Genomic DNA, 12,881 nt, shown 5'->3' with positions numbered 1-12,881 from the left:
GGGGGGTGCCCTCACTAAACGCCTTGCCCAACTTGAAACTAGATGGATGTGGACTCTACGGACCATCCATCCGGATGGTCTGAATGAGAACATTTCCTTTGCCCCATTCCTGTGATCCACTACCCTGCTGTGCATCTTGGGACATCCTTGGTCATGTCCCGGTTATTTTATATTTTGGTTTTTATCTTTCCATGATGGTTTTATATTTTATGTGTGCTTTGTTTCGTGGTGTTTATTCATCTGTTATTGCTCTTTTTAGCATTTGCATATTATGAATGGTGGAACATTGATGGATCTTTCAATCAAGAACTGATTTGTGGCTACGTGTCAACTTAATTCTGTTTTTCATTAGGTTATATGTATTTAATGATATGTGCATGGATGTGTACATATGTATATGTCATTTTTTGCATTATTCATCTGTATACTTGCATATAATATCTATTATGTGTGTTTTTGATTTGGGGTTATATATATTTTTTTCATTTTTTTCTTTATTGTTGGTATTCTTTTGGGTGTTGTGTATGTATGTATAATTTTATTTGCATTATTGTTTTGTATTATTCACATTATACGGATATATTTATTGTGATATATGATGTATACCAGCCAATGTGTCAAGATTCCTTGTATCACATAGAGTCATACATGTGTCCTATTGTTTTATTTTTATTGTATACTTGTAAGATTTTTTGTTTGTTGTGATACAATATTTCATTGGTGACTGTCTTTATACATCTCTTTTGTGTATAAGTTTCAGTAATACCTCCGTCTTCTTATGTATTATTCACTGTTTATCTTTATTTGCGCTTCCTACATTGTTCCCTTTCCTTTGCCCTTGTCCAATATGGCACCCGTATATGCCTTCTGCCGTCTGCGCATGCGCCTGCCTCTTTGCGGTGTGAGCGCTCTGACTTACCGTCCTGGCACATAGTCACGTGGGGCCCTGCGTGTTCTTGCTGCCGGCGGCCATGTTGGATTCGTCTGCACCGCTGATATGCAGGTGCAGCGTGTTTGCACCTTTATGACTTTCCACTACGATATATAAAGCACACTTGTTGGGATGATCCTTTACCCCCTGAGGAAGGAGCGCTGTATTTGGCTCCGAAACGTGCGTTGGGGTTCGTCCAGCTGTCCCACCAGTGTACCGGTCCTGCAGCTTTGTGGTATGTAATTATGCTGATCCGTTTAGGATCTTCTGACATTATGTGCAATATGCACCCATGATATAAATATTTATTCTTATTAGCATTGTCTTATATCATCATGGGTGGTTTTACTATGATACTCTGCATTTTGCTACATCTCTGCTAGTGATTTGGGTGCTGGTGGGTACCTGGTTTTTATTGTACCTGGTCTTGTTCCAGTGAATGTCCCCCCTTTTTTCATGCCAATCGCCTATTTATGTCTGGTGTTTATATGTACATTCAATAAAATCATTTATATAGGATCTTTATGGCTGTTTTTTCTGTGTGTTTTTGTTTTTCATATTTTTACAGCTGATCCGTTTTAGTCCGTTATGCATATTTTTTCAGCTCAATATAGGAGGTATTATGGTAATTATTGTCCATTCTAATATGCGTGCCTCAATATTTTTGTGTTACATTTGATGGCCAGTGGCCATGTCAGCTGGCTCTCCCAAACACACAAGCATTAGTTCAACCAAGCGCTTTTATGTTCCCTATGAGGTAGCTGCTGCCAGATGAGTCTAGCGATGATTTATTCCTGGGAGAACAAAAGGATTTACAGAACAAAAGGATTAACAGCCCAAAACCAGACATGCCTGATCTGTAAAAGGGTAGTCCACTCCTTTCGAAAACCATTCTCAATTGCTATATTCACTCTTATAATTACAGCAGCCTATACTCCCTGCAAGTGCCTCGGGCATTGTGTGACCATGTTACGACACGTGAACCCTGCAGCCAATCAGTGGCTGCTTCACTCTCACAATGAAAGTGACACCCGGAAGAAGTGAGAACTGTTGCTACTGTCTGACTGTTAGTTACAAGAAGCCTCTGATTGGCTGCAGCGTTCATGTTACTTAAAGGGAATCTGTCACCCCTTTTTTTTTATTTAAGATAAAAATATGGTTCCATTGTGCATGAGCTCTGCATTACAGCAGTACCTTTCATATCCCCTGATTCCCCACCTTTGCTGAGAAAATACCTTTGTAATCTCTCCATTTTCGTATGTAAATTACCCCTGTCCAGTCCGATGGATGGGGCCTATTCGCCATTTCTCCCCACCTCCTGCCTTGCTCCACGCATTAATTTATCTTCTGTCCTTTGCCATTGTTTTTCTGTGCCTGCGCATTGAAGTGGCCTCTCGTGCGTGCGCAGTATGTTTTGCCCAACAATGGGCAAAGCATAAAAATCATTATTGCACATGCGCCATTTTACATTACGTTCTGTGCCCCGGAAGTCTTGCCATGCAAGGGGGCATAGAACGTAATGAAAAATGCGGGCGCATGCGCAATAGTGATTTTATGCTTTGACCACAGTTGGGCATAGGATACTGCGCAGGTGCTAGAGGCCAATTCAATGCGCACGCGCAGAAACTGAGCGGGATCTGTGCTATTCATAGATCTCATTACGTCCAGCACGCCGAGGAGCGGGGGGAGAGATGGCGAGTAGGACCCGCCCATTGAACCGGGGTAATTTACATACGAAAACGGAGAGATTACAAAGGTATTTTCTCAGCAAAGGTTGGGGATATGAAAGGTACTGCTGTAAAGCAGGGCTCAGGCACAATTGAACCATATTTTTATCTCAAATCGAAAAAAAGGGGTGACAGACTCCCTCTAACATCTCATGTGCCCTGGGACAGCCAGTGCCGACGCTGCAGGAATGCATCAGGCACCAGAGGTCAGTGCAGGCTGTTATTTTATAAGGGAGAATAAAGCAATTGAGAAGAGGATGTCAAGAGTAGTGGACAACCCCTTTAAATTCACGACAGCCTCACGTACATTAGTGTTTGCTTATCCCGTCAATAGTGGGCTTGGACGATATTCGCCTGTGTATGGGGGGTATAAGAAATGAGAAGCTGCGACCTCTTTGCTATTTTCTCTATACTACATTGCTCCTGACCAAATACTATACAGAGAACTGCAATACTCTACTGTTCCTGCACAAAGGCAAGATGTCTCAAGAAAATGCTCCATTTCTTTCCCACCAGCTTTCTGGGATTCTGCTGTCTTTTTCCACTCTAAGTTATTGCACATCCTAGTCATATTTCATAAATTGCTATCATGGGAAAAGCTATTTATCTCTGGCTGTCAGCAGATATGGAAGGGTTTAGAATTCTGTAAAAGAAAGTCAGTGCTCCTCCTATTAAGATATATTATGCAACAGAGCAGCACAACATGTTGGTCCAATTTAAATGAAATAAAATTAAATGATATGAAGATTTATAAATAAAGAAACAAGCACTGAGTTTGCTTACCATGGCGCGTATACTTTTTCTGCATAAGGGTCTTTTGCAGTCTGTGTGTTTGCCCCTGGCCCCCTGCAGTGAGAGCTCAGTTTCCTCTCCTGGTAGAAGCCTTAATGTCTAATGTCCTTTAGCCCGGCCATAGGATTTACATTCACCCATCATTTACAGTATCATGGCCATTTTGTTTTCTTGTAATATCACTATCCATTAACTATGAATAAAGTATTTCCAGTGTGATCATTACGATACTTCCAGGTCACTGTCTAATGTCATTTCCTGTTGGCCATATACACTGTTTGTTTGGCCACTGTGACCTCAAAAGTTCTATTACGGCAGAGTTTACGGTGACAAAACACTCAGTTTTTATCTAAAATGGAAAAGAAAAAAGTGAAGGCTCCCACCGAGGGAAAAAAAAGTCTTCTTAATTCATGTTAAAAATTAAAACTACATATGTCCAGGAGAGGACAGGCAGGCAGCAGTGTTGGCAGTGGCTGTTTTGTGTGCATTCATGGTCCTACAGGCCGAGGGATCACTTCCCGCCCTTTTAGTTTTTTACACGAATAAAGAAGACTTTGATGAGCACCTTTGCTTTTTTTGCTTTCCAGTTTTGCACCGTTTTTACTTTTGGTGAATGAGCACCACCTCACATTTTGTGCGCTGCTGTCCTATTACACCTGATTTGACCTGCGGGTTCATTTGCAGGCGTTCATGAGAGTGGCAAGTCATTTCTCTTTTTTGGGGCTGTTTTGATCTATGGAAATCCATCCCGTTAATTTTTCTCTCCTGCAATTGCTCATCATCAGTGCACCATAACTCAGCAATTGGGTTAGAATTGACCATTGCGGTGAATCTAAAACTCATACATTAGAATCTCGTAGCAAAATACTGTTTTAACAATTTCAATTTATGGTTTTAAAACAATGGTGATTGGATAATTACCGGATCTTTGTGTCTATGATTCCAGTTGGTCATAGACAGGGGCGGACATACAGTACCATTGGTGCAACCTGTACAGCCACAGGAGGTAAGGGGGTCACTACCACCTCCAAAGCAGGTGGAATTGTGTATTATGACTTACTGGACTGAAAAGGGCTCCTATATTGTTCTTGCACTGGGGTCCTTTTCAGTCTGTGCCCCTTCCTGCATAGCCCTGAAAATGTGGCTGCTGTCATAAGTTTTTATATCAAAGGAATGAATAAATAATACTTCCCTCTCTCTTTCACCCCTCCAAAAAAAGGACAGCTTTATCTGCTGTAGCTTCTGTTCTGAGAGCCCCCTGCATCATTTACATGCAGATATAGGAGTGTCACTAGCAGATCTTTTATTTCCTCACCCTTTACACTTTAGATTTAGTGCCCCTTTAAGAAATGATATCAGCAGATGCAGTCAAGGTTGTCTCTTTATCATCGTCCCCTTTAAAAGGCAGCATCAGCAGCATCCCTCATTGCACTGAGATCCAGGCACTCCCCTCTCCTCCTTCTCCTCCTCCTCCTCCTGCTTTTCTTCCCCTTGTTTCCATGACTTCCCGCACAGCTCTCCTTGCCACTTGAGGGTGTCCTCTCTCCAGCTTGATGCCTGGGCACAGCATGGACAGCATGCTCTGCCTGCCTAGCTGCCTGCGCGCTGCGGCTTTCTGGACTCTGGTCTACTCCTACTGCCTGCTCTGCGCCTGCACTGCGCTCATCAAACTTTTCTGCAGCATCCTCATCAGGCCAAGGAGGACCTTCCAGAAGATCCCCAGGGAGGTCACCCCAGGCTGCCTCAATGACCCCTTCCTGGGCACACACTGCTATGTCCGGATCAAGGTAATTCTTTCTATGTCCCCCCCAATACTGTACTGTACCCAGTGGTGTAACTTGAAACTCATGGACCCCGAGGCGAAAGCTTCAACGGGGCCCCCAAATATTTTAAATCTTTAATAGCAATAGTCTTTTTCTATAGGCCAAATTGACTTTTAGGGGCCCCCTAGTATCCAGGGCCCGGGTGCGATTGCAACCCCTGCACCTGTTGTAGTTACGCCCGTGACTGTACCCCTAATTCTAATTCCACACCTTGTCCATTGGGAACCTTGGAGTAACTTCAAACTTGTATTCAGCATGCCCCCAATTCCTTCTACAACTGCTGCAGCCCTCGGTACAGTGTATCAGTCATTGTGGAGTATTATTATTCTGCAGAGCTGTCGATAAAGGAGCATGAAATGTATCAATAAGACACTGACACATCCATAATGTTGTGTGCGGTGGTGATGGAGGTTAAATGTTCCTAGAAACCCCTGGAATGACATAGTGGCTGCACCCGACCCCTCTGCTGTTGACTCTGTGTTTACAGAATTGATACATATTTACAAACAGACACAAATAAAGATAAATGCTACATGTCTGTGTATTATGTAACCAGACTGAACAGATACTTATATAAGCAAACAATGGGTTGACTGTGAAATGTATATGCATGCGTCTACTCATTATACTGTACTTATTATTATTATTATTATTATTAATTGCATAGGCTTTATTACTGACTGCCCATAAATCATTCATACATTCTGAGCTGTGTGACACATTTGGTGTTTGCAGTTCACTACATAAGAGGCGCTGCTGGTGCCTCACAAGTCAGTCTATATACTGTACACTTCTCGGCGCTGGTTACTTAGTGTTCTGTAGTCATCCCTAGGTATAACAAAGGCTGCTCAGTCATCCTGTGGGGATGTTCTGCATCTTGCTGCCATAGACCATGTGTACATTTCCATACAGTCTATGGCTGTGTAATTTTGAGATGGTGATCAGTTCTCTATATAAAATGATTTATTTAGGTTGAGTAATACTAGATGACAACCACAGCAGATATTGATGGATTAACCCTTTAGGGCCGGACTCGTCTGCTGAATGCCATAGACCATCTACCCATAGTGTTCCGCTGTCTTCCCTGCTTCCTTTGTACTATGTGCTATATTTCTCCATCCTCCGAGCACGTAGCCGTTTTGCAGGTCACCTTTCTTTCAGCGTGTGTTCGGTGCCACGTTTGTGGAATAACAATTCATGCTGCCAAGTTGAGTGTAAACACGAAGCTAGCCTTTTCATTGAGGCAATTACTGCACCTTAATAGTAATTATCCATTCAATTTGCATGACAAGTGGAATGCAGCACCCATGAAATGATTAAGCACTTGACCACTATTATTACAAGGGGGTGATATGGCTTTATATAGTACCATTTGATAAATTCATCTAATTTTTTCAAGGTTACCGGTGAGTTACAAAACAGCCTTTTGTTCACACAGAAATCATTTAGCGTAATAAGCTTGTGTGTTCTCTCCATCCTTGGTACATCAGGATGGAGATAGAGGCTAATAGTAGTTCTCCTGCCAACGGAGATAGAAAGTCACAGCTGGCATTTAGATTCAGCCCCAAGTATTGAGCGTATGTTGGGCATTAGACCAAATTATGGGAAATCAAAATGTCCATTGTTATGTTTTGTTCTCTAGGAAAGTTCAATGACCTGCTTCCATGTCCTTTCTGGGCTGATAGGTGCTATGTGGTGTAAAGGTATTATGGAATTATGATGATATTGATTCATAACGTTGCAAAGATATAGTTTCAAAGCAGTGCGGATTAATGGAGCATGGAATTCCCTTTTAAGTAAAGCTTATGGTTAGAAAACCCTAAGACCGCAATAAGATCAATCCATCTATTTAATGGCATATCAATCCCAAACTACATGGTACAAGTGAACACACTAAATAATCTCTGAATTGCCATATATTGGGGTTTTTGTAAGTGAACTATACCCCTATTAGTTTCTAAACGACCTCTTCTTAGCAATCAAAAAGCCAGAAAATGCATCATGTAACTTTTGTTAACTATAGTGAAAGGCTAAAAGGGTTCAACAAGGCTAGTGCCCTACATGACAAGCTCTTCTCCAGGTCTTTGTTCACTCCTTTGGAAAGGACATGTTGTTGCACGTAGTACTTTACTCTGGTAAAGGCATCCAAATAATCCTGGCGAAAATAAACCCCTATAACTATGACCTTAATTAATAAGAATTTTCTAGCAATGCTATGCACGTGGACATTAAACAATTCTTATTTTTTATGACAAAAGAATATAGCAGAGCGTTGTATCACCTCATCATGGCTGGTGGGCACACACAAATGACCAATTTTTGCACTAAGTACCCTCATTTTAGGAGTGCATTCTCTGTAGCAGTAATGCAGTTTAAAGGGATACTGTCAGACAGTTTTTCGACTCCCAAACCAATGTCATCTACAAATAATCCCTGTAATGTTGAAGGCGTCCATTTGTTTCATAAGTCCGTGTTTCCATTTTATAGAAATCCTTCGGGTAATTTTTATGCAAAGAAGCTTGCAAGCACAGTGGGCTTCGCCCAGTGCATACAGCTCTATGGCCTCTGTGGAGACACAGGGGGTCGGCAGGTGCCCCGAGTCCACTAGCTGGAACTGTATGGATCAAGGATCGTCCCACTGAATCCCCGCTCTCCCTTTAACGCTGGCGTAACGCTACTCAGACAACACAGGATGAGGGCAAAACAGTGTTGCAATGCTTTATTGAACCATAAAACAAGCAGATAACAAGTAGAACAGTCCCAGCAAAATACCCCAAGATGGTGCACATTAGAGTCTCACCCTTCCGCTGACTCGCCTGGATAATGACAGCTGTTACTTCAGAGCTCCCAGGGTCGCCTACCCCACCTGTGGCACACACACAGAGAGGCGGTAATGACAAGCGTAGGGCGTAGGGAGATGACAGTCCATTCAGGTACAAGGTCAGTTGACCTGAGAGTCACAACTTGGCTTCTCCAAACATCCCTATGGAGCCAGGCAACCAGTGGGTCCCAATCCTGGCTTTCCCCAAACGTATCCATGGTTCAGTAATGGTCAATGGAGCAGATCTGTAGTCTTCCAAGCGGGACGAAAAACCCCTAGGTTTTTTTCCTGTAGAATGATAGATCTGTGTCCCTTGTGATGGTGCCATGATAGTGGCTGCTCTCCTGTCTTTAGATGTATATGTCTTGGCAGAATCTCTGGCTGTCTCATTCCGTCTCTCTGTCTCTGAGTCTTTTTATACAGAGGCATGAAACCTATTTTTAGATTTAACAAGTGTCCTTCAGTCCAGCATCACAGATAAGGGGAAGAATGGTGATGAGATCAAGTAGCATTACATGATTATTTAATCTATTTGATTAATTTTTCCCTCTCTGCTTTCAGAGTCAACAGGTTCACTTTGATTTCCAGATATTTCATATTTGCATACATTTTAGCATATACAGAGGCTGCTGTATTCTTTTGTTACTATTTGTTTGGATATTATGCAGTGATAGAAACTTGCACCTGTTCACACTTGCTTTATTCAGTTAGGTAGTGCCGGTCATTTTTTTTATGACAGAGCTTTGTTTTTCTACTAATTATACATACATAGTATGTATAATTTTGCATATGTATATATATATATATATATATATATATATATATATATATATATATATATATATAATTAGTATAATTGCTTTTTTAGTTCAATTTTTTTTATTATAGTGTGTTCTCAAATGTCAGAAACTAAGGGAATGTGTCCACGTTCAGGATTGCCTCAGGATTTGGTCAGAATTTTATGGAGGTAAAATCCTGACCAAATCTGTACCTGAGGTCACTTGCAGGTATCCTGCGTTGTCCTTGCGTTTTTTCTGCAATGTAAGGACATGCTGCTTTCTTAAAAGACGCACCGCATGTGCGTTTTCGCGGGTCTGCCGCATGCGTCTTTACTGCATAGTGGAAACGGGATTTCATGAAATCCCCTCCACTATACTGTAACATCTGGACGCTGCGTTTTTGACACTGCGGCTCAACGCTGCGTCAAAAACACAGCGTTTCCTGAACGTGGACACATACCCTAATAGTGTTATAATTCCTTTGAGAAGTGAAACCTGAGGTTTTTGGACCCTGATGTAAACTCTATAAAGCTATGTTCACACACACACACAGTGTTTTTGCAGCATTTTTATGCAAATAAGAAGCTATATTTTGCAGTACTAGCAAAAGCTGTGACATTTCAGAAACCTCATGCAGATGCTTGGTTTTTTTCATGAATGAATGTGAGAACTGCAGCGTTTTTTAAATCTGCTGCATGTCAACTTAAATGTCAACTTAATGAGAAAATTCAAAAACGCTGCAAAAAAAGTAGCACGCGGGTTTTGCTGCATTTTTGCAGCTTTTCTTGCTGTGTTTTTGGTGACCAAAACTGACTTTATTACACATTTACTATAGACAAATCACACATGTATTCTGCACCTCAAAAAAAGCAACTGAAAAAGCCACACAAAAAAAACACATAAAAAAACATTGCATGTGAACATAGCCTAACAGGTTCATCAAACTGTGTCTCTCCTCTGTGGAAGAGGGGCCACAGGGCCACTGCGGGGTCATAGCCCAGGTGCAACTTCTAGCCCTGCAGCCCATAAAGTGATGGCTTTGCACAAATGTTTACGTATGAAGCACAAAAGTTCTTTTTTTTTACCTATGTAGCTGTTAGGATTTTTCTTAAAGTACAACCAATAGTGAGCCCACCCATAAAAAAAAAAAAAAAATTTGTATTAACTAAAATGTCTCTAATCATTATAAACAATAGCTGAGCTTTTTTTTTTAAGATTGATCCCTAATCATAACCGTGTAACCACAACAAGTATTTTTCAGTCTAATGATTTGTGAACAATGATTCGGTGTAAGGCACATTGAACATACTGGTTGTGGATTTTCACTGCATCATTAGGGCTGAACATAATCATTTCCATTGTTACAATTAATCATTGCATGCATTATTTAGATAAAAGTATTGGAATAGGCCCAGGGTCGGACTGGCCCACCGGAGAACCAGAGGATTCTCCGGTGGGCCCAGGCACTGACACCTGCTGGCATATTGGCCAGCAGCTGCCTAGGGCCCCCACTGCTCAAGGGCCCCCCCAGCCAGTGGAGTGTCCCTAATAGCGGCACACCCAGCTTTTATGGGGCCCCTGAATCAAGGGGGGCCCTCCTGGTGCCAGGGAGCAGCAGCTGGACAGGAGCCTGTCTGAGCTGCTAAAGAGAAATTAATATTCACGCTTCCCCACGCCCCCATGGGCGTGGAGAGGCATGAATACCATTTCACTTTAATGGTGGGCAGCGTTAGCCGCAGGCTGAGGCTAACACTACCCGCCGCTGCTGAATGTAGGGCCCCGGAGGTGGGCCCCTAAAGGGTGGTGATCCTTGATTGCGATCCCTGCAGCTTGGGACCAGAGCGGATCCATGCCATCCTCCTTCCTGCCCAGCACTTCCTGTCTGACTCAGCGCGGCTGGGTGACATCATCATTCAGCGCGGCTGTGTCAGAGAGAAAGTTGCCGAGATGTGCTGTGGCTGCTGGGAACGTGCGGAGAGGTGAGTGGGTGCTGTGTGTGTGTGCGTGCATGTGTGTGCCTGCGTGCGTGCGGCTGTGTGTGCGTCTCTGCCTGCATGTGTGCAGCTGTGTGTGTGCTGTGTGTGTGCCTGCGTGTGTGCGGCTGTGTGTGTGTCTGTATGTGCGTCTCTGCCTGCCTGCGTGTGTGTCCCTGCCTCTGTGTGTGCAGTTGTGTGTGGGGGGAGGCAATGATGATGGTGGTGGGGGAAGCAATGCTGATGATGGTGCTATAGGTGATGATGGTGGTGGGGCAATGATGATGATTGTGGGGGCGATGATGATGGTGGTGGGGGAAGCAATGATGATTATGGTGCTGGAGGCAATGATGATGGTGGTGGGGGCAATGATGATGATGGTGGTGGGGGAGGCAATGATTATGGTGGTGGTGGGGGAGGCAGTGATGATGGTGGTGGGAGAAGCAATGATGGTGGTGGGCAAGAAAGCAATGATGGTTGTGGTGTAAAGGACAAAGATGGTAGTGGTGGAAAGGACAATGGTGGTGGGGGAGGAGGCAATGATGGAGGTGGCAATGAGTACAATGGTGGAGGGGGAGAATAATGGTGATGGTGGAGGGGGCTGCATTATACCCTTTCAGGGGGGCTGCATTATACCCTATGAAGGGGCTACATTATAATTCTGTGGGGGCTGCATTATTCTCTGAGGGGGCTACATCATACTATATGAGGGGAGCTGCATTATGCCCTATGAGGGGCTACTGTATATTCTATGGGGGGCTGCCTTATGAGGGGTTAGCATTAAACTCTGAGGGGGCTACATTATATTATATGTGGGGGGGCTGCATTATTCCCTCAGGTGGCTGCATCATACTATATGAGGGGAGCTGCATTATGCCCTATGAGGGGGCTACAGTATATTCTATGGGGGACTGCCTTATGAGGGGGTTGCATTATACTCTGAGGGGCTAGATTATATTCTGTGGAGGGGCTGCATTATATTATATGTGAGGGGCTGCATTATGCCATATGAGGGAGCTACATTATATTCTATGGGGGGTTGCATTATATTTTGTGGGGTGCTGTATTATACCCTATGAGGGGGGCTGCATTATATTCCATGAGGGAGGCTACATTATATTCTATGAGGGAGCTTCATTATATTCTATGGGGGGCTGCATTATATTCTGTGGGAGGCTACATTATATTCTATGAGGGGGGGGCTACATTATATTTTTTGAGGGGGTTACCCCAAGCCCTGCTACATAATTAAGACATGGTTACCTTATATTATACCCTGATATTAGCGTGTTTTACCACTCAATTGGTGGTCTTGTATTTATTTATATGTAGCTACATAGTGGGCCCCAAGAATGATTTTCTCTGGTGGGCCCAAGGTTCTCCAGTCCGACGCTGAATAGGCCTGTTAATCAGGGAATTCAGAATTCATATTCAGTCCCATTGCCACAGGTTTACAACATCTGGCCCTTCGTCGTGCCATCTTCCTTTATGGCAGAGGGCAGAAAAGTCAATCGTGCCAAAATCCAAACCTCCTCTTTCATTAACATCAGCATGAAATACAATGTATTATATTATCCCATGGGGGTTTATCAAGCATACAATGACCACAATGACCCTCCGAAATTAGTTTATAAAACAACATATCAAAAGAGATATCCATCAACTGCAGGTTTTAAGAGCTCAGATTGTGAAATCCCTGGTAGCAAAATGGGCACACCTACAGATTATAGAAGCACTCCTCCTCCTCCTGCCATCACAGTTTTTATCCTCTTAATATATTGTAGTCATCATATTATATAGCACTGTGTACTTACACTTGCTCATTTTGCCTTTCTACCCAGCTAATTCAGAAGGGAGGAGTTACTTACATCAGAGCTGGACTACAGGGAGAGAGAAAGGACAAACTTAAAAAGGCAAACCTGATTGCATAGCAGTATTCCAAAAAGACAATTATAGTACAATACTCTATGATTTCCAAATCTTGGGACATGACAGGATCTAAAATATAGAGATTTGGTGTATTTTTAACATGTAT

At 42.9% G+C, this 12,881-nt stretch overlaps 1 protein-coding gene across 1 annotated transcript in view; it reads left to right on the top strand.

Annotated features, from left to right (window-relative positions):
- Positions 1-4,880: 4,880 nt before the first annotated feature.
- Positions 4,881-12,881, top strand: part of EPHX4 (epoxide hydrolase 4) — an 88,606-nt gene continuing 80,605 nt past the window's right edge. The window contains exon 1 of the mRNA XM_077278394.1: positions 4,881-5,237. Within this exon, the coding sequence (XP_077134509.1) occupies positions 5,004-5,237 (234 nt within the window). The 5' untranslated portion in view covers positions 4,881-5,003. The remainder of the gene's footprint in view (positions 5,238-12,881) is intronic.

The sequence above is a fragment of the Ranitomeya variabilis genome, chromosome 8 (genome assembly GCF_051348905.1).
Source record: "Ranitomeya variabilis isolate aRanVar5 chromosome 8, aRanVar5.hap1, whole genome shotgun sequence".
NCBI classification, from domain to species: Eukaryota; Metazoa; Chordata; class Amphibia; order Anura; family Dendrobatidae; genus Ranitomeya; species Ranitomeya variabilis.
The sequence above is the reverse complement of the archived record's forward strand: the minus strand, read 5'-3'. Positions and strand labels throughout refer to the sequence as shown.